Raw genomic sequence first — 25,411 nt, forward strand, 5'->3', positions numbered from 1 at the left:
GGTGGGCAGTGGGGTCCATTTCTCAGTGGGAGATAAGTGGATGGATGGGCAATGGGGCCCTCCTCTCAGTGGGTGGGCAGTGGGGCCCTTCTCTCAGTGGGAGGTGAGTGGGTGGGTGGGCAGTGGGGCCCTTGTCTCAGTGGGTGGTGTGTGAGCAGGTGGTTGGGAAGTGGGGCCCTCTTCTCAGCGGGTGAGTGGGCGGGCAGTGTGGTACTCCTATCAGTGGGTCATGGGTGGGCAGTGGGGCCCTCCTTTCAGTGGGTGGTGATTGAATGGGGGGCAGTGGGGCCCTCATCTCAGTGAGTAGTGAGTAGGAGGGTAGGTGGTGAGTAGGGGGGTGGGCAATGAGGTCCTCTTCTCAGCGGGTGGGTGGGTGCTCAGTGGGGCCCTTCTCTCAGTGGGTGGTGAGTTGATGGGTGGGTAGTGGGGCCCTTCTGTCAGTGGGTGGTGGGTGGATGGGTGGGCAGTGGGGCCATTGTCTCAGTGAGTGGTGTGTGAGTAGGTGGGTGGGCAGTGGGACCCTCTTCTCAGCGGGTGGGTGGGAAGTGGGGACCTCCTCTTAGTTGTACGTGAGTGGATGGGTGGTGCCCCCCTTTCAGTGGGTGGTGAGTGGAGAGGCACACGCACTCTGTCAGTGAGGGTGGAGACCCTGACTTGTTCTCTCGGTGCAGGAAGAGGGGTGTGGGGACAGTGGAGCGCCTGTTCCGACCTCTCTCTGCGGGGGGCAGGAGGGCACCTGCCCCGGTCCCTCAAGCACCAGCGCTGCTCACTGAATCCCGCTATAAATAGTCGCAGCGCTCGGCTTTATTTAGTCATGAAAGTGACGGCTGTGGGGGAGGTCGGGGGCGCGGCATGGGTGTGGCCTAGAGAAGATTGGAAACTCCCCTAGTTTACAAAGCACAGAGGCCTCCCCTAGCACACACCCCCGGTAACGCCCCTAGCACGCTCCTAGAAGGTCCCTAGTCGTCTCTTCAGCACTGGCACCCCACCCCTCCCAGCATGCTCCTGGCATGCCCCTGACACACTCTCATCCTGGGGAGCACGCCTAGCTCACTTCTGGCACTCTGTGCCCCCCTCTGGCACCCCATCCCTCCCGGCATCCTCCTGGCATAGCCCTGACAACTCTCATCCTGGGGCGCACTCCTAGCTCTCTTCTGGCACGCTGGGCCCCCTCTGGCACCCCATCCCTCCCGGCATGCCCCTGACACACTCTCATCATCCTAGGGCGTTCTCCTAGCTCACTTCTGGCACTCTCTGCCCCCCTCTGGCACCCCATCCCTCCCGGCATGCCCCTGACACACTCTCATCCTAGGGCGCACTCCTAGCTCACTTCTGGCACTCTGTGCCCCCCTCTGGCACCCCATCCCTCCCGGCATGCTCCTGGCGTGCCCCTGACACACTCTCATCATCCTAGGGCGCATTTCTAGCTCACTTCTGGCACGCTGGGCCCCCCTCTGGCACCCCATCCCTCCCGGCATGCTCCTGGCATGCCCCTGACACACTCTCATCATAGGGCGCACTCCTAGCTCACTTCTGGCACGCTGGGCCCCCTCTAGCACCCCATCCCTCCCGGCATGCTCCTGGCGTGCCCCTGACACACTCTCATCCTAGGGCGCACTTCTAGCTCACTTCTGGCACTCTCTGCCCCCCTCTGGCACCCCATCCCTCCCGGCATGCTCCTGGCGTGCCCCTGACACACTCTCATCATCCTAGGGCGTTCTCCTAGCTCACTTCTGGCACTCTCTGCCCCTCTCTGGCACCCCATCCCTCCCGGCATGCTCCTGGCGTGCCCCTGACACACTCTCATGATCCTAGGGCGCACTTCTAGCTCACTTCTGGCACTCTCTGTGCCCCTCTGGCACCCCATCCCTCCCGGCATGCTCCTGGCGTGCCCCTGACACACTCTCATCATCCTAGGGCGTTCTCCTAGCTCACTTCTGGCACTCTCTGCCCCTCTCTGGCACCCCATCCCTCCCGGCATGCTCCTGGCGTGCCCCTGACACACTCTCATGATCCTAGGGCGCACTTCTAGCTCACTTCTGGCACTCTCTGTGCCCCTCTGGCACCCCATCCCTCCCGGCATGCCCCTGACACACTCTCATCATCCTAGGGCGCACTCCTAGCTCACTTCTGGCACTCTCTGCCCCCCTCTGGCACCCCAACCCTCCCGGCATGCTCCTGGCGTACCCCTGACACACTCTCATCATCCTAGGGCACACTCCTAGCTCACTTCTGGCACTCTCTGCCCCCCTCTGGCACCCCATCCCTCCCGGCATGCCCCTGACACACTCTCATCATCCTAGGGCGCACTCCTAGCTCACTTCTGGCACTCTCTGCCCCCCTCTGGCACCCCATCCCTCCCGGCATGCTCCTGGCTTGCTCCTGACACACTCTCATCATCCTGGGGCGCACGCCTACCTCACTTCTGGCACGCTGGGCCCCCCTCTGGCACCCCATCCCTCCCGGCATGCAACTGGCATGCCCCTTACACACTCTCATCCTAGGGCGCACTCCTAGCTCACTTCTGACACCCTGGGCCCCCCTCTGGCACCCCATCCCTCCCGGCATGCTCCTGGCGTGCCCCTGACACACTCTCATCATCCTAGGGTGCACTTCTAGCTCACTTCTGGCACTCTCTGCCCCCCTCTGGCACCCCATCCCTCCCGGCATGCCCCAGACACACTCTCATCATCCTGGGGAGCACGCCTAGCTCACTTCTGGCACTCTGGGCCCTCCTCTGGCATCCCATCCCTCCCGGCATGCCCCTGACACACACTCATCCCAGGGCGCACTCCTAGCTCACTTCTGGCACGCTGGGCCCCCCTCTGGCACCCCATCCCTCCCGGCATGCTACTGGCATGCCCCTTACACACTCTCATCCTAGGGCGCACTCCTAGCTCACTTCTGGCACGCTGGGCCCCCCTCTGGTACCCCATCCCTCCAGGCATGCTCCTGGCACACTCTCATCATCCTAGGGCGCACTCCTAGCTCACTTCTTGCACGCTGGGCCCCCCTCTGGCACCCCATCCCTCCAGGCATGCTCCTGACACACTCTCATCATCCTAGGGCGCTCTCCTAGCTCACTTCTTGCACGCTGGGCCCCCCTCTGGCACCCCATCCCTCCAGGCATGCCCCTGACACACTCTCATCACCCTAGGGCGCACTTCTAGCTCACTTCTGGCACCCTCTGCCCCCCTCTGGCACCCCATCCCTCCAGGCATGCCCCTGACACACTCTCATCATCCTAGGGCGCACTCCTAGCTCACTTCTGGCACTCTGGGCCGCCCTCTGGCACCCCATCCCTCCCGGCATGCTCCTGGCTTGCTCCTGACACACTCTCATCATCCTGGGGCGCACGCCTAGCTCACTTCTGGCACGCTGGGCCCCCTCTGGCACCCCATCCCTCCCGGCATGCTCCTGGCGTGCCCCTGACACACTCTCATCATCCTAGGGTGCACTTCTAGCTCACTTCTGGCACTCTCTGCCCCCCTCTGGCACCCCATCCCTCCCGGCATGCTCCTGGCTTGCTCCTGACACACTCTCATCATCCTAGGGCGCACTCCTAGCTCACTTCCGGCACGCTGGGCCCCCCTCTGGCACCCCATCCCTCCCGGCATACTCCTGGCATACCCCTGACACACTCTCATCATCCTGGGGTGCACGCCTAGCTCACTTCTGGCACGCTGCCCCCCCCTGGCACCCCATTCCTCCCGGCATGCTCCTGGCTTGCCCCTGACACACTCTCATCATCCTGGGGCACATGCCTAGCTCACTTCTGGCACTCTCTACCCCCATCATGTCATTCTCAGCCTGGCTCTGGCACTCTCACCCCTGCCCTAACACTCTTAATCCCTATCCCTTTAGTCTTATCTCGCCCTTGTCACGCTAAGCCCTGCCCTAGTCCTCTCAACCCTACCCCCGCCAGTCTCATCCCACCTATAACACTCTCACCCCTACCTCCACACCCTCAGCCCACCCATGGCACTCTCAGGCTACCCCTCGCACTCTCTAGCCATCCCTTGGCCATCTCAGCCCATCCCTTGGCACTCCCAGGCTACCCCTCGCATGCTCTACCCAACTAGGGCACTCTCAGGCTATCCCTCGCACTCTCTACCCAACTATGGCACTCTCAGCCCACCCTGGTCTCTGTCAGCCACCCTGATCACTTTCTGCTCAACCATGGTACTCTCAGCCCAACCCTTGGCACTCTCAGACTACCAACCCTGCACTCTCTTCCCAACTAGGGCACTCTCAGCCCATCCCTTGCACTCTCAGGCTATCCCTGCACTCTTAGCCACCACTGTCTAAGACTACTCTGGTGCGCCAGGCCTACTCGTATCACCGTGAGCCCACACTGATCCTCAAAGCCCACCCCTGGCACTCTCAGTCAGTCCCTGGCACCTTCTGCCCCACTATGGCGTTTTCAGCCTACCCCGGTCACTCTTACCCCACCCATGACACCATCACCCCCCCCACCGTCACTCTCTGCCCACCTCTCGCTCTTTCACCCTACCACTGGCACGCCCTGCCCACCCCGGCACTCTCACCCATCCTCTGCCATGGGCCCCCGACAGCCCTCAGGGGCTGGTGGTCCGTAGCCTTGTGATGAGCGGGCCCTGTCAGGGAGGGGGGCTGGGGGGATACACGGGCCCCGCATGTCAGGTGCCAGAGGCGACATAGGGGGAGGGGTGGTGTCAGAGCCCCGCGGTGCCCAGGACGGGCTCTGCCAAGGCGGGGATGGGAGCACTAGTAGGGCGGTCTGAACCGGGCTGTAAGTAGGGTGGGAGTGAGTAGGGTGGGCTCAGTAGTGAGTGAGTAGGGTGGGCTCAGTAGGGTGGGAGTGAGTAAGGTGGGCTTAGTAGTGTGTGAGTAGGGTGGGCTCAAAAGGGTGGGAGTGAGTAAGGTGGGCTCAGTAGTGAGTGAGTAGGGTGGGCTCGGTAGTGTGTGAACAGGGTGGGCTCAGAAGGGTGGGAGTGAGTAAGGTGGGCTTAGTAGTGTGTGAGTAGGGTGGGCTCAGAAGGGTGGGAGTGAGTAGGGTGGGCTCAGTAGTGAGTGAGTAGGGTGGGCTCGGTAGTGTGTGAACAGGGTGGGCTCAGAAGGGTGGGAGTGAGTAGGGTAGGCTCAGTAGTGAGTGAGCAGGGTGGGCTCAGAAGGGTGGGAGTGAGTAAGGTGGGCTTAGTAGTGTGTGAGTAGGGTGGGCTCAGAAGGGGGGGAGTGAGTAGGGTGGTATCAGTAGTGAGTGAGGTGGGCTTGGTAGTGTGTGAACAGGGTGGGCTCAGAAGGGTGGGAGTGAGGACGGTGGGCTCGCTAGTGTGTGAGTAGGGTGGGCTCAGAAGGGTGGGAGTGAGTAAGGTAGGCTCAGTAGTGAGTGAGTAGGGTGGGCTCAGTAGGATAGGAGTGAGTAGGGTGGGCTCAGTAGGGTAGGGTTAGTATGGTGGGCTCAGAAGGGTGGGAGTCAGTAAGGTGGGCTCAGTAGTGAGTAGGGTGGGCTCAGTAGGGTGGGATTGAGTAGGGTGGGCTCAGTAGGGTGGGGTTAGTATGGTGGGCTCAGTAGTGTGTGAGTGGGGTGGGCTCAGTAGTGTGTGAGTAGGGTGGGCTCAGTAGTGTGAGTGGGGTGGGGTGGGCTCAGTAGTGAGTAGGGTGGGCTCAGTAGGGCAGGAGTGAGTAGGTGGGGTTAGTCTGGTGGGTTCAGAAGGGTGGGAGTGAGTAAGGTGGGCTCAGTAGAGAGTGAGTAGAGTGGGCTCAGTAGGGTGGGATTGAGTAGGGTGGGCTCAGTAGGGTGGGGTTAGTATGATGGGCTCAGTAGGGTGGGGCTAGTATGGTGGGCGTAGTAGTGTGTGAGTAGGGTGGGCTCAGTAGTGAGTAGGGTGGGCTCAGTAGTGTGTAGGGTGGGCTCAATAGGGCAGGAGTGAGTAGGTGGGGTTAGTCTGGTGGGTTCAGAATGGTGGGAGTGAGTAAGGTGGGCTCAGTAGAGAGTGAGTAGAGTGGTGCTCAGTAGTTCGGGGGCGAGGCCACGCTGTCCTAGGGGCGACGTGATAACTGCCCAGGGACGGCTCCAGTAGGCCAGTTACGACTGGTGGTGGCCCAGGGTAGGGCTGATAGAGGGCTGGGGGGGGCAGGGGTAGGATCACTGTGGTCCAGGGGCATCCTCCGTCTGGCCAGGAGCGGGGGGCAGGTATGAGGGTAGGGGCGAGCAGGGCAGTTCCAGGGGTGGGCAGTAGTGATGCAGGGCTGTGCCCAGCTGGTGCTGGGCGGGCTGATGCAGTCCAGGGGCGGGCTGGGTAGACCGGGGGCGGTCCCAGCAGTCCAGGGGCGGTCCGGGGCGGGCACTGCCGCGGGTACCCTTCGCCCTGGCAGGGCCGCCCCCTCCTCCCTCTCACTCGGCCGCCGCTTGGGCTCAGGGGCACACGGAGCATCAGTGGGGACAGCGGAGCGCAGAGACCGGCCATGGAAGACGTGCTGTCCGCCCTCAACCTGGGGGACCTGGTGGCCTCCTTCGCCAAGCTGCCCATGTTCCCCGTCTTCGATGTGGCCTATTACATCGTGTCCATCCTCTACCTCAAGTATGAGCCAGGTCAGTGCCCCCCTCGGGGACCCCTCCATCGCAAGTGTGAGCCTGGTCAGAGACCCCCTGGGGGACCCCCTCTACCTCAAGTATGAGCCAGGTCAGTGCCCCCCTCGGGGACCCCTCCATCGCAAGTGTGAGCCTGGTCAGAGACCCCCTGGGGGACCCCTCTATCGCAAGAGTGAGCCTGGTCAGAGCCCCCCTCGGTGACCCCCTTTTATCTCAAGTGTGAGCCTGGTCAGTGCCCCCCTCGTGGACCCCTCTATCGCAAGTGTGAGCCTGGTCAGAGACCCCCTGGGAGACCCCCTCTACCTCAAGTATGAGCCAGGTCAGTGCCCCCCTCGGGGACCCCTCTACCTCAAGTATGACATTGATCAGTGCCCCCCGGAGACCTCCTCTCCCTCATGTGTGAGCCAGGTCAGGCCAGTGCCCCCCAACCCGGGGACCCCCGCTACCGCAAGTATAAGCCAGGTCAGTGCCCCACTCAGCCCCCCCTACCTCAAGTGTGAACCAGATCAGTACCCCCTCAGATCCCCTCTACCTCATGTGTGAGCCAGGTCAATGCACCCTACATACCCCCTTTACCTCAAGTATGAGCCAGTTCATTGTCCCCTCAGTGCCCCTAGCTCATGTGTGACCCTGGTCAGTGCCCCCCTCAAAAACACACCCTACTTCATGTGTGAGCCAGGCCAGTGCCCCCCTCGTAGGCCCCCTCTACCTCTACTTTTCTGCAGAGCTGTCCATTGCTAAAACAAAAAAAAAACATTTATAGCACCATCTGCCACAACCATTCCAATAAAAGGATGCCCTTTTTTAATGAATGCAAATGTTGCTTTCATAGGTAAACATTTCTTTGCATAGATGGTGGATATGTTAGCAAAGCCGGCTGGACAGCTGTGTGCTGTATTCAAACGTCCCTCGGCGAGGCCTGCTCCAGGCGGGGGCTTGCAGGGGGCAGACCACCTGCCCTCAGGATCCCCACCTGCCCTGAATTAATCACCCCCTGCCTCCTCTGCTTTGGTACAAGAGGGGGCGCCTGTACTCGACAGGGGCAGCGCTGGGTTAGAAAGAGGAAACCCCCTGATGGGGCAGCTGTCCTGTCTTTTTGTAAATGTCCAGTTGGTATAAACATTTTCTCATTGAGTACAGAAGTTAGCCTGCTTCTAAGCGCTACACGTTTTTGTCACCTGAGGGAGGTGGTGACGCACGGGCAGATAACGTAATTTGCACAAGATCATAAAGCTTGTTGAAGAAGGAAGATAAGCATTCAAACGCAACTTTCCAAGTTTCAGAGGCCAAATTTTTTCCACACGGTCACCTCTGCCATAAGCAGCTATATTAGATGAAAATGGATATTGGTGACTTTTACCTACCAAAAAAAAATGAAACAAATATTTATTCTTCAGTACATTATAACAGTGAAACGTGCCTTGTAAAACTTCCTGTGTGCATTCCGAAATGTCACTCTGAACAGCTTTGGGGCGTTTACGGTCCCCTCTGAAAATATTTTCTCTTTGAACTCTGAGATGCCGCGCATGGGAAAAACTGGTTATTATTTATTCAGAAAGCCCTGGAACGCAGGTGCAGCGGGTGTTTTTAGGTCGAGCCTCCTAGACAGGGCATGAGCTGTTTATTGTGAGACATATTGTGGCTTAACAAGACCAAAGAGAGGCTCGAAACCTGCCGATTGCTTACCATTGGTTGTCTTTCCTGTCACTCTCATTTGTCTGCTTCTTAGCGGTGACCCAGCTTGTCAATCTTAAGTTTGTCCCTCCCATGGAACACTGCCTTTTTACCATTCTTTTCTGTGGCGGGCATTTCTGCTTCCACTGCTTGGGTTTAAAGCACTTTGCGCCAGATGTATCAAAGGTTTTTGCATTCGCAAACGGTGTGAATGCCAGTTTGCGAATGCAAAAAGCCCTTTCAGTATGTATCAAAGGCATTCTGAATGCAATTTTAAGGAATCGCTAAAATAGCGATTCCTTAATATTGCGACCCTGTTTAGAGAGTCGCAAATTCCGTCTCTCTAAATAAGAAATCGCAAATAAGGATTCCTTATTTGCGATTTCTAAAGCACATGTATGAAGCAATTCCTAAATGCGAATTGGGCATTAAGGAATCGCTATTACCACCAGGTTGAACTTGGTGATAACCATGTGCAGATTTTAAAAATGCATTTTTAAAATTTACATGTAAAGCACACATGCCCTTTTGGCATGTGTGCACCTTACATGTTGTTAAAAAATGTTTTGGGGTGCAGCAGAGGGGGCCTTAGGCCCTCAGCACCCTGGACTTTGCATTTCCCAAAATTGTGAATTCCAGTTAGGAATTCGCAATTTGGGACATGCAAAATATTCGCAAATATGGGCTGACAGGCCCATAGATGCGAATGGGGGCCAGTATCGCAATTTGCAATTCGGTAATAGCATTTGCAATTTTTAAGAAATTGCTATTACCGAATTGCAAATATGATACATTGCATTTTGCGAATCAGAAATAGCGATTTCTTAAAAATCGCTATTTCTGTTTCGCAAAAGGCTTTTTTCATACATCTGGCCCTTTGTTCTTTTGTGTTAAGCACTCGATAAGAGTGCATGTGTTTTCCCGGTCCCCCTCGGGTACTCTTCTGCCCCTGCACTCCATGTTGCTCTCGCACCCATATGCTTCTCTCCTCCCCTCCTGTTATGCTTTCCTGTGTGCTCCACCGTATTGCTTCCCTGTGCCCTCTACGTTGCTTCCGCACATTCACACCCTCCTTCCTCTCCCCGTGTTGCTTCTGCCCTGCCCCACTCCCGCCCTCCCGTGTTGCTTCTGCATCCCATATTGCTTCTGTGTCTCCCCGCCTTCCACTGTCTTGCTTCCGCATCCTGTGCTGCTTCCTTATCACTCTGTCCCCCATGTTGCTTCAGCATCCTCTGTTGCTTCTTCCCCCGGTTGCTTCCACCCCGTTGCTCCCTCTCCCCACCAGCTTTTAAAAAACATACAATGCTTGTGTATGTTTTATTTTCAATTTTATACCAATCAAACTCAGATTCGCAACTAAAAAGAAAAAAAAGCACATGCATCATAAGCTTTTTTTGCTGAAACTTTAGCAATGCTCCATGGCATTCAGGATTTTGAGCAGCGTGGCTAAGAACCACTTGCAAGGACAGTAGGTCCCCTAGGCAAGATCTATTGGCTTTGTCACTGCTTGTTTATTCAAGGAAGAGCTGGTCAGCAAGTCCTCAGAAGGAGGAAGGGGTAGCAGGCCTTGAGTGTTGGACCTCCCACTTTATGTAGACACGAGCTGCTTTCTTAGCAGAGCCACTGCTACTTTAAAAAAAACATCACTTGTTCTTCTGAGCAGGCTTGCTCAACTTTTAATGAAAGAGCGGGCGCTTCTGTACAGGCCTCATTTACATTTAATGGAACTGAAGTGGCACTTCTCAGCAAGTCGCCGGCACTAGCAGGCCTGAAATGTTTTTAAGTTTGAGTTTTTGGACCCAGCCATCTTCTATGTATTATTAACAATTGACAGAGAGGCTTTGGGGTCTACCCCTCTAAACCATTGGCTTTCTTCAAACAGGCGCTTTCAGCCATTGGCTTGAGACTTTGTCAATCACGTCTTGGCTCAACCCAGTGGAGTATCCATCCTTCCCCCAATGCTATTGGCTATAAGGATGATTATTTCTGCCTCCTTCCATGTGCTTACATTGAACCGCATGAGGGACTATTTCTCACCATAAACCTCTCAGCCTGCACCTACTGGATCCATTCTACGTGTCTCCAGCTTAAGCTGCATGTGTTAGCTCAGTGATACTCAAAGTACGGGCCCGGGGGCCGCATGCGGCCATCCTGACATTTACATGCGGCCCCCAGGTCACTGTGCTGCTGTTGATTTGTCTGGGCACTAGCACTAAAAAATGATGAATAAACAGGCAAGTATTTATTTGGGGGCTTATTAAGGTTAAAGAAAGGGAGTGCCTAGGGTGTCTTCGAACTCTTAACTTTAGAAACACCTTCATTATTAAAAACATCCAGCAGCAAAAATATAAAAGTATGATCTGTTTGAAATTCAAAAAAAGCATTTCACTAACATGCAGAACTGTTTCACCTTAGTATACAAGAGTAAATCACTGCATTGAAAAGTATTTTTTAAAGTGATAGTTTTCAGACATGAATTTAGAAACTTTCACCCCCCTCCACTCCCTGACAACAATGTGAACTGTGAACTAAGAGGCAAGTCAGTTGTTAAGTGAACTCTTTGGGAGGGCTGGGTTTCTATTATACATGAACAACATTATAGTTTCTTAAATCAGGCACAGAAGGTTTTATACCGCATACATCCTTGAGATGTATGCCAAGGTTCTTATATATGATGATGAAGAAAAAGGAGGTAAAGTGAAATAAAACATTTGCCTAGGATCATACAATTTGGTTAAGTGGAGAAGCCAGGATTTATACCCAAGTTTCCGGTTTCAGATTGTGCAATTCAGACAGTAGATGTATATGCTTCACTTCTCCTACAACCACTTTACCACTACCCCTCCCGCCCTACCCCCAGCCCTCTGATTGCCAACCTGCTGGCATCAATGCGGCCCTTGGTCACATCACAGACCAAACAGTGCGGCCCCTGGGACAATGTTTGTGAATACCCATGTGTTAGCTCATTGAACCCAGATGGGTTGGCTTTGCCAATGGTTATTTGTAAAGGAGCAGCAGTATCGGCACTTCTCTGCAGCACAGCCACACTTTTAATAAACGAATAGTTGCACTTGTAAGCAAGGATGCTGTAGATTTAATGGATCAGAGCTTGTGTTTCCTAAGTCTGCTATAACTCTAATGGTTCTGAACTTGTATTTCTAAGCAGGTCCACTGCACCTTTAATGGTTTAGAACTTGAAATTCTAAACAGGCCTTCTTTACCTTTCATAGGAGAGAACTTGCATTTCCAAGCAAGGCTGTGGTGGATTTAAGGGGTCAGATCATGCATTTCCAAGCAGGGCTGTGGTGGATTTAAGGGGTGAGAACTTGCATTTCCAAGCAGGGCTGTGGTGAATTTAAGGGGTCAGAGCTTGCATTTCCAAGCAGGGCGGTGGTGGATTTAACAGGTCAGAGCTTGCATTTCCAAGCAGGGCTGTGGTGGATTTAAGGGATCAGAGCTTGCATTTCCAAGCAGGGCTGTGGTGGATTTAAGGGGTGAGAACTTGCATTTCCAAGCAGGGCTGTGGTGGATTTAAGGGGTCAGAACTTGCATTTCTAAGCAGGGCTGTGGTGGATTTAAGGGGTCAGAGCTTGCATTTCTAAGCAGGGCTGTGGTGGATTTAAGGGGTCAGAATTTAAGGGGTCAGAACTTGCATTTCCAAGCAAGGCTGTGGTGGATTTAAGGGATCAGAACTTGCATTTCTAAGCAGGGCTGTGGTGGATTTAAGGGGTCAGAATTTAAGGGGTCAGAACTTGCATTTCCAAGCAAGGCTGTGGTGGATTTAAGGGATCAGAACTTGCATTTCTAAGCAGGGCTGGGGTGGATTTAAGGGGTTGGAACTGCATTTCTAAGAAGGGCTGTGGTGGATTTAAGGGGTCAGACCTTGCATTTCTAAGCAGGGTTGCGGTGGATTTAAGGGGTCAGAGCTTGCATTTCTAAGCAGGGCTGTGGTGGATTTAAGGGGTCAGAACTTAAGGGGTCAGAACTTGCATTTCTAAGCAAGGCTGTGGTGGATTTAAGGGATCAGAACTTGCATTTCTAAGCAGGGCTGTGGTGGATTTAAGGGGTCAGACCTTGCATTTCTAAGCAAGGCTGTGGTGGATTTAAGGGGTCAGAGCTTGCATTTCCAAGCAGGGCTGTGGTGGATTTAAGGGATCAGAGCTTGCATTTCCAAGCAGGGCTGTGGTGGATTTAAGGGGTGAGAACTTGCATTTCCAAGCAGGGCTGTGGTGGATTTAAGGGGTCAGAACTTGCATTTCTAAGCAGGGCTGTGGTGGATTTAAGGGGTCAGAGCTTGCATTTCTAAGCAGGGCTGTGGTGGATTTAAGAGGTCAGAATTTAAGGGGTCAGAACTTGAATTTCCAAGCAAGGCTGCAGTGGATTTAAGGGATCAGAACTTGCATTTGTAAGCAGGGCTGTGGTGGATTTAAGGGGTCAGAATTTAAGGGGTCAGAACTTGCATTTCCAAGCAAGGCTGTGGTGGATTTAAGGGATCAGAACTTGCATTTCTAAGCAGGGCTGGGGTGGATTTAAGGGGTTAGAACTGCATTTCTAAGAAGGGCTGTGGTGGATTTAAGGGGTCAGACCTTGCATTTCTAAGCAGGGCTGCGGTGGATTTAAGGGGTCAGAGCTTGCATTTCTAAGCAGGGCTGTGGTGGATTTAAGGGGTCAGAGCTTGCATTTCTAAGCAGGGCTGTGGTGGATTTAAGGGGTCAGAACTTAAGGGGTCAGGACTTGCATTTCCAAGCAAGGCTGTGGTGGATTTAAGGGATCAGAACTTGCATTTCTAAGCAGGGCTGTGGTGGATTTAAGGGGTCAGAGCTTGCATTTCTAAGCAAGGCTGTGGTGGATTTAAGGGGTCAGAGCTTGCATTTCCAAGCAGGGCTGTGGTGGATTTAAGGGATCAGAGCTTGCATTTCCAAGCAGGGCTGTGGTGGATTTAAGGGGTGAGAACTTGCATTTCCAAGCAGGGCTGTGGTGGATTTAAGGGGTCAGAACTTGCATTTCTAAGCAGGGCTGTGGTGGATTTAAGGGGTCAGAGCTTGCATTTCTAAGCAGGGCTGTGGTGGATTTAAGAGGTCAGAATTTAAGGGGTCAGAACATGAATTTCCAAGCAAGGCTGTGGTGGATTTAAGGGATCAGAACTTGCATTTCTAAGCAGGGCTGTGGTGGATTTAAGGGGTCAGAATTTAAGGGGTCAGAACTTGCATTTCCAAGCAAGGCTGTGGTGGATTTAAGGGATCAGAACTTGCATTTCTAAGCAGGGCTGGGGTGGATTTAAGGGGTTAGAACTGCATTTCTAAGAAGGGCTGCGGTGGATTTAAGGGGTCAGAGCTTACATTTCTAAGCAGGGCTGTGGTGGATTTAAGGGGTCAGAGCTTGCATTTCTAAGCAGGGCTGTGGTGGATTTAAGGGGTCAGAACTTAAGGGGTCAGAACTTGCATTTCCAAGCAAGGCTGTGGTGGATTTAAGGGATCAGAACTTGCATTTCTAAGCAGGGCTGTGGTGGATTTAAGGGGTCAGAATTTAAGGGGTCAGAACTTGCATTTCCAAGCAAGGCTGTGGTGGATTTAAGGGATCAGAACTTGCATTTCTAAGCAGGGCTGGGGTGGATTTAAGGGGTTAGAACTGCATTTCTAAGAAGGGCTGCGGTGGATTTAAGGGGTCAGAGCTTGCATTTCTAAGCAGGGCTGTGGTGGATTTAAGGGGTCAGAGCTTGCATTTCTAAGCAGGGCTGTGGTGGATTTAAGGGGTCAGAACTTAAGGGGTCAGAACTTGCATTTCCAAGCAAGGCTGTGGTGGATTTAAGGGATCAGAACTTGCATTTCTAAGCAGGGCTGTGGTGGATTTAAGGGGCCAGAGCTTGCATTTCCAAGCAGGGCTGTGGTGGATTTAAGGGGTCAGAACTTAAGTGGTCAGTACTTGCATTTCCAAGCAAGGCTGTGGTGGATTTAAGGGATCAGAACTTGCATTTCTAAGCAGGGCTGTGGTGGATTTAAGGGGTCAGAGTTTGCATTTCCAAGCAGTGCTATGGAGGATTTAAGGGGTGAGAACTTGCATTTCTAAGCAGGGCTGTGGTACTTTTAATGGAACAGACATTTAACTTCTGAACTGGTCTCCTTTCCCTTAGAGGGATCAGCTCCCCTGCTTCTTCTGTGGGCTGATTGACATTCAGTGGGACATTACCTGCACTTTCTATTGTGGCTTCTGATGGGGCTGCACCGGCACTTGTCAGGTGGGATGCTATACTTGTAGTGTGACTGCACCAACACTCCTCAGCAGGGATGGTGCTTTGGAATGAGATTGCACCGACACTTCATGGCACTGCTGCCCTGATGTTCATGGGCAGTCTCAGCACTTTTCGTAGGCTGGTAATGGGAATGTGCCAGCCCTGCACAGTAGGGCTGCTTTACACCTCACAGCACAGCACCAGCATCTTCAGGTGTATGTATTCCACTTTAAAAGGGCCAGTACCAGCACTTCGTAGCATGGTGCTTTACTTTAAACAGGTAATACTGGCACTTCTTACCCAGGCTGCCGTACTTTCAAAGAGCAGTACTACATCTTTAGATAGCACCAGCACTTCGTACCCGGGCCGCAGTACTTTCAAAGAGCAGTACTACATCTTTAGATAGCACCAGCACTTCGTACCCGGGCCGCAGTACTTTCAAAGAGCAGTACTACATCTTTAGCTAGCACCAGCACTTCCTACCCGGGCCACTGTACTTTCAAAGAGCAGTGCTACATCTTTAGATAGCATCAGCACTTCCTACCCGGGCTGCAGTACTTTCAAAGAGCAGTACTACATCTTTAGAAAGCACCAGAACTTCCTACCCGGGCCGCAGTACTTTCAAAGAGCAGGACTACATCTTTAGATAGCACCAGCACTTCGTACCCGAGCCGCAGTACTTTCAAAGAGCAGTACTGCATCTTTAGATAGCACCAGCACTTAGTACCCGGGCTGCTGTACTTTCAAAGAGCAGTACTACATCTTTAGATAGCACCAGCACTTCGTATCCGGGCCGCAGTACTTTCAAAGAGCAGTACTACATCTTTAGATAGCACCAGCACTTAGTACCCGGGCCGCAGTACTTTCAAAGAGCAGGACTACATCTTTAGATAGCACCAGCACTTCGTACCTGGGCCGCAGTACTTTCAAAGAGCAGTGCTACATCTTTAGCTAGCACCAGCACTTCGTACCTGGGCCGCAGTACTTTCAAAGAGCAGTACTGCATCTTTAGATAGCATCAGCACTTCCTACCCGGGCTGCAGTACATTTTCAAAGAGCAGTACCGCATCTTTAGATAGCACCAGCACTTCGTACCCGGGCCGCAGTACTTTCAAAGAGCAGTACTACATCTTTAGATAGCACCAGCACTTCGTACCAGGGCCGCAGTACTTTCAAAGAGCAGTACTACATCTTTAGATAGCACCAGCACTTCCTACCCGGGCCGCAGTACTTTCAAAGAGCAGTACTGCATCTTTAGATAGCATCAGCACTTCCTACTCGGGCTACTGTACTTTCAAAGGGCAGTACTGCATCTTTAGAAAGCACCAGCACTTCCTACCCGGGCCGCAGTACTTTCAGAGAGCAGTACTACATCTTAAGCTAGCACCAGCACTTCCTACCCGGGCTGCTGTACTTTCAAAGAGCAGTACTACATCTTTAGAAAGCACCAGCACTTCCTACCCGGGCCGCAGTACTTTCAGAGAGCAGTACTACATCTTTAGAAAGCACCAGCACTTCCTAACTGGGCCGCAGTACTTTCAAAGAGCAGTACTACATCTTTAGATAGCACCAGCACTTCCTACCCTGTCTGCAGTACTTTCAAAGAGCAGTGCTACATCTTTAGCTAGCACCAGCACTTCGTACCTGGGCCGCAGTACTTTCAAAGAGCAGTACTACATCTTTAGATAGCACCAGCACTTCGTACCCGGGCCGCAGTACTTTCAAAGAGCAGTACTACATCTTTAGCTAGCACCAGCACTTCCTACCCGGGCTGCTGTACTTTCAAAGAGCAGTACTACATCTTTAGAAAGCACCAGCACTTTCTACCTGGGCCGCAGTACTTTCAGAGAGCAGTACTACATCTTTAGCTAGCACCAGCACTTCCTACCCGGGCTGCAGTACTTTCAGAGAGCAGTACTACATCTTTGGATAGCACCAGCACTTCGTACCCGGGCTGCTGTACTTTCAGAGAGCAGTACTACATCTTTAGCTAGCACCAGCATTTCCTACCCGGGCTGCAGTACTTTCAGAGAGCAGTACTACATCTTTGGATAGCACCAGCACTTCGTACCCGGGCTGCTGTACTTTCAAAGAGCAGTACTGCATCTTTAGATAGCACTAGCACTTCGTACCCGGGCCGCAGTACTTTCAGAGAGCAGTACTGCATCTTTAGATAGCACCAGCACTTCTTACCCGGGCTGCAGTACTTTACTGTGAGTTACTTGTTGAGATGCTCTACTTTTAATGTGCCAGTACTGGAAAGCCTCCTCTACATTGAGTAGGAACCATGCTAATCTAGCCCTCTCGGTTTACAAGTACTGCAGGCCTGCTGAGATGTGTCTGCACTGGCTGGTACTGCTAGACACGCCTCCTGTGCTGAAGCTGTCACATCACTGCTCCGCCGGGATGTTATTCCTCTGATGGGGCAGTGGTACTACCGCCCGTGGAGCTGCGAAACCTTTAATAACTCAGTAGGTTGTATTTCGAAATGTCACCCACAGGAACATCGCCCTATCAAACAGGTATCATACAATGCTATAGTTCTGGCATTGAATGCCAGCATTTGGCTTTGTCAATGCTTGTTTTTTTTTTCTTGTTTTTTTTTAGCAAATTTTATTGTTGATAAGCTGCCAGTTCCCTCCTTAACAAAAAAGTAATTAAAAGCAACAAAAATATTATTTTTGTCTCAAAAAGCACACATTGCCATAGTAGTTCCTGGCACTTAAGGGAGCTACTTTTTGTGTGGTTAAGCCCCTTGTGACGGCTGTGACTCACTGAGAAGCTAGCCAATTGTGTTTAACGTTACATAGCATCCTACCAAAGCTACAGGACGTAATATTACTACATAATGCAATGTAACATAGCATGAGAACATTGTATACATGACCTAACAGCACACCAGTGGTTAATTTGTAAAACAAGAAGTGCCAGGGCCCGCGTCAGGAGGCCACTGCAGCTTGCCCATGGCTACCAATGGCACAGCCAGCACAACTACTAACCATCACACTCCTCATCACACTCCTACAACCGTGGCAATTTAGACTATTCCGGGCCGCCAATGCTATAAGAGTGGATTGGGCAGCAGGTATTAGTCATTTTAATGTACACTGGATTAATAAATAACTGTTGTGCTCAGCTCCAACTTAGACAGACAGCACCACCAAGTGGCAGGCTCTAATAAGTAGCTGTGTTGATAGTTAAGTGCTGGTGCCGAGCACCGGAAAACACCTGCTCAAATTAAACACTGCAGCACTATAATACCATAACAACATCACACGTGACAGCAAAGCATGGCATAACATCCTTTAACCTAACATATCACACCAATATAACATAGCAACTTTTTAGCGAAACCTATTGTGACATAACACAGTACGACTTTATAGAACATCATGACATAACAGCATTGCATAACATCGTAACATAACCTAATATGTAACAATGTAGCACGGCATCCATAACAAAGCATCATGGCATGTTAAAATAACATAACATGGCAACATAATGTAACAACACAGTATTAGATAACATTCGGTGCTGTAACATAACATTACATAACAGAGCACAGCTTTGAAACATAACAATATGTGACATGACATAGCATTTCATCGTAACTAGGAGAGAAATAGCAGAGGGAAATAACATGACATGGCGTCACCACGTGACGGAACACAACGCCCAGCAGGCAGCCTCCCTCTTGATGCACCCCTCAATCAATCAATCAATCAGGAATTTGTAAAGTGCACTACTCACCCGTGAGGGTCTCAAGGCGCTGAGGTGGGGGAGGGAAATGTAGGGTGACCAGATAGCCCGGATTTCCCCAGACGGTCCTGGTTTTTAGAGGACTGTCCTGGTGTCCCAACGCTTCTCTTAATTTTAAATAAATGTCCTGGTTTTTGGGACAAAGGTCAGATCATCTAGGGAAGCATAATTTAAAGCCGCCAAGAAGTATGAGATAATTCAAGTAATTTATCTGTTACTGTCAGGCAACACAGTCCCCTGTCTGTTCCAAGCTGAGAGATGGAGTGGGGAGCAGAACGAGGTGGGTGGGGGAAAGTTAAGGGTGCTGGGTGGGAGGTCAAGCCATAGCTAATTTTGTCTATGTAGTCTTGTAAATTATGTGTGTGTATGTATATGTATATATATATATATATATATATGTACACACACACACACACACATGTATAGGCACACATTCACGAAGTCAGGCAAAACAAGCATTTACAATGCAACGGGTCTCGCGTTTCCTCATGTTAGAGCTGATCGCGTTGTAAACTCCTAACCCGACTTTTCACCTATCGGGCAAAAGTGCATTTATGTACATAACCCCGAAAAAGTGAAATTAACTATGTAAAGCGCTCGACTTCTGCCAAGCGAGATCGCGCTCGTGAATTAGAGAAAAAGAAGTCCACCAGCCCGATGGAAAACAGCGAGCCTCGCATGTTTTCTGTACTTGGTCGCTGCGCTTGAGGAGGGCTAGCCACCGGAAAAAGAATGAGTTATGCCTGCGTTCGACTAATGAAAGCAAGCAGATTTTATTAGGCAAGCCCATGAACCAATAAAAAACACTGACGTGAAGTTGACAGGGCTCCGAGCCCTTTTCTAAATACAAAAGAGTCTCGCTGCGATACGCATGCGCGAGCGCATGCAACGCAGGCTTGACCCTAAAAAGGGGGCATGCCAGATATAAAAGTGAGAGTAAAGCCTTTAGTCCTTTTATGTCTGACCTGTCCCGGTTTTTGCTGTTCAAAATCTGGTCACCCTACGTCAGTGGTACCCCAAACACCTGCCTGCAGCCTGTGCTGGAGAGCAGGCCCAGCACAGCAATCCTCTAATGAGCTGAAGGACTGAGAAGTGAATGAGGCCGCCTCTCTCTTCAGGAGGGCTGGAGGGGGGGACACACTCGGCTATTGTCTGCCTCGGAGTTGGTGTTTTTGGCCCAGATTGCGGAGGGTGCAATTAAATGGCTATATAAGGCTGGGCTGCGAGGAGCGGGGCCAGTGGAGGGGGTTGGGGGGAAGAGATTCGGATGAAAGCGCCTTGCTGCTGGGCACCAGGCCGCTGGCTCGCTTGGCCTGCCTGCTGTACCTAGCTGCGAATATTTCACACTACTTGTAATTCTGTTTAGGGCCCAAACGCGGAATTAAGAAAGCTGTGAAATGTGGTTTTACTACATTTACCGGGTCCCAAGTTTCCCAGGTCTATATGATGTGCAGTCCTGTTTTCTTTTGGAATAAACAAAACTACAAGGCCCAGAATTCAATGGGAAAAAATGGAATAGAGTTGCACATCACGCATGGATCTGGGAAACAGAGCTGCAGGGAGGGGGCACAGGGAACTCTCTTGGGTCCCGATTAACCCCATAAACATGTGCTGAATGCCTTTTCTCGCCTCTAGATTGAGCCCTGTCACGTTTCCAAGGTCTATGCATGATGTGGTGCTCTAATCCACCTATTTTCTTTTAAGTTTGAGACTTGATTCAATGTAAAAAAAATCTAGAATGAAGCAGCACACCATGCATTGACCTGGGAAACTGTGCTGCTGTGCTAAGAGCTCTTGTGTGACCCCTCGAGTCAGTCCCCGCTTTGCATGCTGGGATCATGGAGCCCACACTTCTCTAATGTTAAAAGTGAAACTGAAACTACCACAATGCAAAGAGCAGTTGCTAAAATGTCAGCACTGGCTGAAGGTCCAGGGGTTCTCAACTGGTGTGGGGCACCCACCAAATCACAACTGAAAGCCAGACGCCCCCACTTCAGCCATTTCTACGATTTCAACCTCAAAACCGTATTAAAAAATAAACAAAGAAGTTTAACAAACAAATACACAAATTATGAAACAATGTGTAATCCACAAGGCAAAAATTTGCAAACATCGACGTTTTAATGGGAAGACTGTGCTTTTCAAAGTGTAGTTTTCTTTCTAAAAGACGAAGCAGTACGCCAGACTCTAGCAGATCACTTTGTTTTCTATTGCTGTTAGTCCATGATCTCTTGTTGTTGTGCAGCTTGTCCTTACTAGACTTTGTTTGCAGTACTGTGCAGTACTGGCACTGCTCTCACGAATCAAGATAAAGATTCCTATCTAATTTTTTGTCTGCTGTTTCAAATTCCTTCATGTTTACAGAATGTTTTAAAATTCGCTTTTTTTTTGCATACATATACTTGATTACTCTGCTAACACTATTTAATTTTCTAAACAGTGGCGCCCCCCCCCGAGTAGGCGTCGGGGACCTCAGGTTAAGAACCACTGGTCACGTGACAGGAAGTCCCTTGGCAACCCTCAGGGCCCCTGCGGTGGCACAGTGACAGTCAGCAGAAGGCACATGTGTGGCTCCCGATAAAACTGTCAGTGTGCCACAGCTGGGGCTGCGGGAGGGGGAGGGGAAGTTGGCCAGACTACTATAAGTAGTAAAGAGGGAGGGGTCAGATGAGGGACACCACCCTGGCCGCCCTCCCTCAGGCTCCAGTTGCTGCCACTGAATACTGGTGAGCTCAGCTCTCCTGCTGTGATCGCTCAGTGACAGCAGGGAAGTAAACACACAAATGTTCAGGAAGCCACGCCCACCATGACAGAGCATTGCCGCTCTGTTGAGTTTAAGGGAGCCCTGGCTGCCACCGGTTAGAGCCTGGAGTATCTTATTTGAGTTTAACGGAGCCCTGACTGCCACTGGTTAAAGCCTGGAGTATCTCTGTTGAGATGAACGGAGCCCTGACTGCCACCTGTTAGAGCCTGGAGTATCTCAGTTGAGTTTAATGAAGTCCTGACTGTCACCAGTTAGGTCCTGGATTATATCATTTGAGTTCAATAGAGTCCTGACAGCCACCAGTTAGAACTTGGAGCATCTCTGTTGAGTTTAACAGAACTTTAACTGCCATCGGTTAGAGCCTGGAGTATCTCTATTGAGGTTAATGGAGTCCTGACTGCCACTGGTTAGAGCCTGGAGTATCTATGTTGAGTTTAATGGAGTCCTGAAAGCCACCGGTTAGAGCCTGGAGTATCTCAGTTGAGTTCAATGAAGTCCTGACTGCCACCAGGTAGGGCCTGGAGTATCTCATCTGAGTTTTACGGAGCCGTAACAGCCACCGGTTAGAGACTGGAGTATCTCTAATGAGTTTAATGGAGTCCTGATTGCCACCTGTTAGAGCCTGGAGTATCTCTCTTGAGTTTAATGGAGCTCTGACTGCCACCGGTTAGAGCCTGGAGAATCTCTAATGAGTTTAATGGAGTCCTGATTGCCACCTGTTAGAGCCTGGAGTATCTCTAATGAGTTTAATGGAGTCCTGATTGCCACCTGTTAGAGCCTGGAGTATCTCTCTTGAGTTTAATGGAGCCCTGACTGCCACTGGTTAGAGCCTGGAGTATCTCTAATGAGTTTAATGGAGTCCTGATTGCCACCTGTTAGAGCCTGGAGTATCTCTCTTGAGTTTATTGGAGCCCTGACTGCCACCGGTTAGAGCCTGGAGTATCACTAATGAGTTTAATGGAGCTCTGACTGCCACTGGTTAGAGCCTGGAGTATCTCTATTGAGTTTAATGGAGCCCTGACTGCCACCGGTTAGACCACTCTCACAACAAAAGGACAAGAAATAGCGGTAGAAACACCCTACCCAGCTAAGCACGCTGACACCTCATTATGGAAACGGCACCGCGGTTGAAAAACTGCCCTCACCCACTCATTGTGGCTTGCTTCATCATTGGGCTTCTGCTAACACGTTCCTACGCAGACCCACATAGGAGTGGAGCAGCAAGGGCGGGGAACACAAAACAATACACAACATAACAAAACAAACGGGGATCTGTATATGCAGATTCACATAAAACTGTCTCATGGGTGTCCACCCCTCATCTTTATTAAGGGACCCCCTGGACAGGGTTAACAATAGAGATTCCTGGTGGTGATGTCTAGGGACTAATTACCCATCCACCCCAGCCTCTGCTTACCAGTCAACATGTTTCGGCCGTTCTCATTGTCCCCGTTGCCAGTACATGGGACCCTTCCGATGGGGTGGCCTTAAAGCTGAACCAACAAGATACTGAGCATAGTTGGTAGGCAAAGAAGAAAAAATAAGGAAAAAAACGACAACAATAACCATATTCTTGTTAAGCATAAACAATATAAAGGTAAACAATCATGAACTGCGTGTGTGGTTTCCGGGTTCCCAGCCCCCGTGCCCCTCCATAATGCCCGGTGTCTTCCTAAGCGCCCATCAGGGCGTCCTTCAGTGGAGCGACCTCGTTCGTAGTGTGCGCAAATGAACTGCTCCTGTGCTGCCCATCATCCAGAATCCTTGCGCAGGACCGATGACCGGGAGTGCCTTCCCACAGCCCCCAGTGGCCTAACAATAGCCCCCGCAGCCCCCCATGAGCTCCAGGGGGACCCCACTGGCATTGTCTGCATGGGTGGCGGGCCCCTAGCCTGAGAACTCCTGACTCGGGCCTGATTCAGACTTTGGCGGATCAGATTACTTCATCACAAACAAATTACAAGTTCATTACATCCTATAGAGACCGTGATACGGCGGACGGGATACCTGTTACATTTGTGACAGAGTAATCCATCCGCTAAACTCTAAATCAGGCCCTCGGTCCGAGCGTGGGTGGCCCACTCCATGTATTTTGCAGGGTGGTAGGGGCTTACGTTTTGTTACGCCTCAGACAGCCACGCAGCATTGTGGGGGGGCTATGAGTGTGCGCATAGGGGGCGTTCATCAGAGCGCGCGTCCAGTTGCTCCAGGTAATCATCCTGGCGGCCTAGCAGGTCCACCCCCTTCCCCCTCGCGCACAGCGCCCTGTGCACATTCAACTTGACCGCTGCCCATTTCCTCACCTCACCCTGCCAGGGGCCAGAAGGGGGCTCCACTCGACTTCCACACCATGGCTATGTGTCGTTTTTCAAGAACTAGGGGCCAATTCTGGAAGCGCAGTAGGCCCTTTGTACTCCTAGGAGGGCCCCTTTTCTTGTTAATACCCAGGGACTAGTTTCTACCCGGAAGTAAGGTAGCATCAGCCCAGAATGCAAAGAATTTACAATAATTTTACATCATATTTTATCAAACTACCAAGGGTTTCGTTACATTACAGAGTATGAGCACGAGGGCCCCTCAAACTCACCCTGACATAGTATGCACGCATCCTCAATTCAGATTGTTGTGAAAATTAAGCGTGTTTTCCAGACATCAATGAGCCTGGTTCACCACTTCACACCTCACATCTCAGGAAATGCTAAGCTTCCTGAGACAGACTCAGTCTGAGCCAGCTAGTGCCTTGTTTTATAGCCCAAGCGCTTCTGTCAGTAACGAGCAGGACCACTGGAATTATGCGGCAATGCAGGAGCAAACTATGCGGCAGGGGTACCTAAATTATGCGGCACGGAAAGACAAATTATGCCTTGTTATTGAGTACGTTCCTTAGCACTGTTATTTCTGTAGTTTGACATTTAGCCAACGTTGATGCAGACATGATCTGAATTCCACAAGTACAGAGGTTTCTCATAAACCATGCGCTTTTAGCAAACCTCATTCAGCGTGTCATCCACCAACAATTAAAGCTTTTGTCTTGCATAGAAACACAGAAAGGCACTTTTTATTGACACTGTCCCATTTAACCTCCCGAGTAATAATAGTGTTTTTTAAACACTCAGCGTTACATTCAGCAGAAAACAAACCTACATGCTCGGAATTCATGTTAATAAAAGGTGTGCCTCTTTTATTTTGCGCACCTCAGATCTGTTTTGAAAGTGGTCTTCAGTTCCTCATTTACTCTCTGCCCGCTGTGTGGGCCTCTTGAAGTACTTTTTTCCATTAAGAAGCAGTTCTGTGGAATAGTAGTGTACAACACAGGCCTGCAATGAAAGTGTGCCACCAGGAGGCATTGTGCATCTCAAGAGACACCAGGCCTTGCACACTGAGGTCAAATCTTTGGGATTATTCCACATTCTGGATACCCAGTTACAGGAACCACTGCATTGGGGCAGTGGCTATGAAATGGCAATAAACTGTCCCACTGATACAACAAATAATCACTGTTTCCACCGGATGAATGGCATTTTGTTTTTAGACAGACGTTCTTGAGCAGGCCAGCTTCTGGTGACATTGAGTGAACGTGGACACTTGCCCCTCCTTGGAGTGAATACCTGCATGCCACAGTCAGCAGCTGGTAGATTACAGAATACCTAGTATGGGGGGGGGGGGTGCTATGCTGCACCACATGTGCACTCTTGCTTTCTGCACCTTTCATCCTTCCCAGCTAATGGTGGATTGTGTGGCAAGTTACTCTGAAAAGGCCACAGCCGCTGAATTGCATAGTTTGAGAGGCCCCGCTGAGCCTTAGGAGATCCCTTAATATCCTTGTTTTTGCTTTTTGGAAGCGTAGCAGGTGTTCCTATTACACTATGCAGTGGTACACCGTTTATCGGCTTCAGAAGGATGAGAGGCAGAGTTGGCGTCATTCTACCACATGATCTGCAGGACACACGGTTGTCAGCAGTTCACTCTGCAGTCCCGCCGCCCTACATCCTGAACTCTACAAACATCATTGTGTAAGAGATGAGAACACTTCAGGAAATGTCAGTCAATGTGGCACTGCATGGTTTGAACTCTGACCAAAGGAGTATGTTAGGAGATACGACATTCCAATAGTTTAGGTGGAAAGGCAGAGCCGTACAGAAACGAGCGTTTTCTTGCTCTCCTGCAAGAAGAGAGAGCGCCTGGGCCAATCAGGGAGAGGGCTGTGGGGGTGGGAGGGGCGTATGAGAATATGTAAATCTCTGGATGGACAGGAGGATGCTTTGCATGGCAGCTCCATTGTGCAGCACTCCCTGCCTTGTTTACACGCACCGAGGTCCCTTCCTTCGACCACAGATGCCCTATCACGGGATCGTGATCAACAAAACCAACAGTTCAGGGCGGTGTCACAGGCCAGCTACGGTGTCAG

General features: G+C 51.2%; 1 protein-coding gene across 1 annotated transcript in view; it reads left to right on the forward strand.

Moving 5' to 3' along the window:
- Positions 1-6,333: 6,333 nt before the first annotated feature.
- TMEM38A (transmembrane protein 38A) overlaps positions 6,334-25,411 on the forward strand; it is a 52,846-nt gene continuing 33,768 nt past the window's right edge. Inside the window, exon 1 of the mRNA XM_069217077.1 lies at positions 6,334-6,574. Within this exon, the coding sequence (XP_069073178.1) occupies positions 6,448-6,574 (127 nt within the window). The 5' untranslated portion in view covers positions 6,334-6,447. The remainder of the gene's footprint in view (positions 6,575-25,411) is intronic.

This window comes from Pleurodeles waltl, chromosome 12 (assembly GCF_031143425.1).
Source record: "Pleurodeles waltl isolate 20211129_DDA chromosome 12, aPleWal1.hap1.20221129, whole genome shotgun sequence".
NCBI classification, from domain to species: Eukaryota; Metazoa; Chordata; class Amphibia; order Caudata; family Salamandridae; genus Pleurodeles; species Pleurodeles waltl.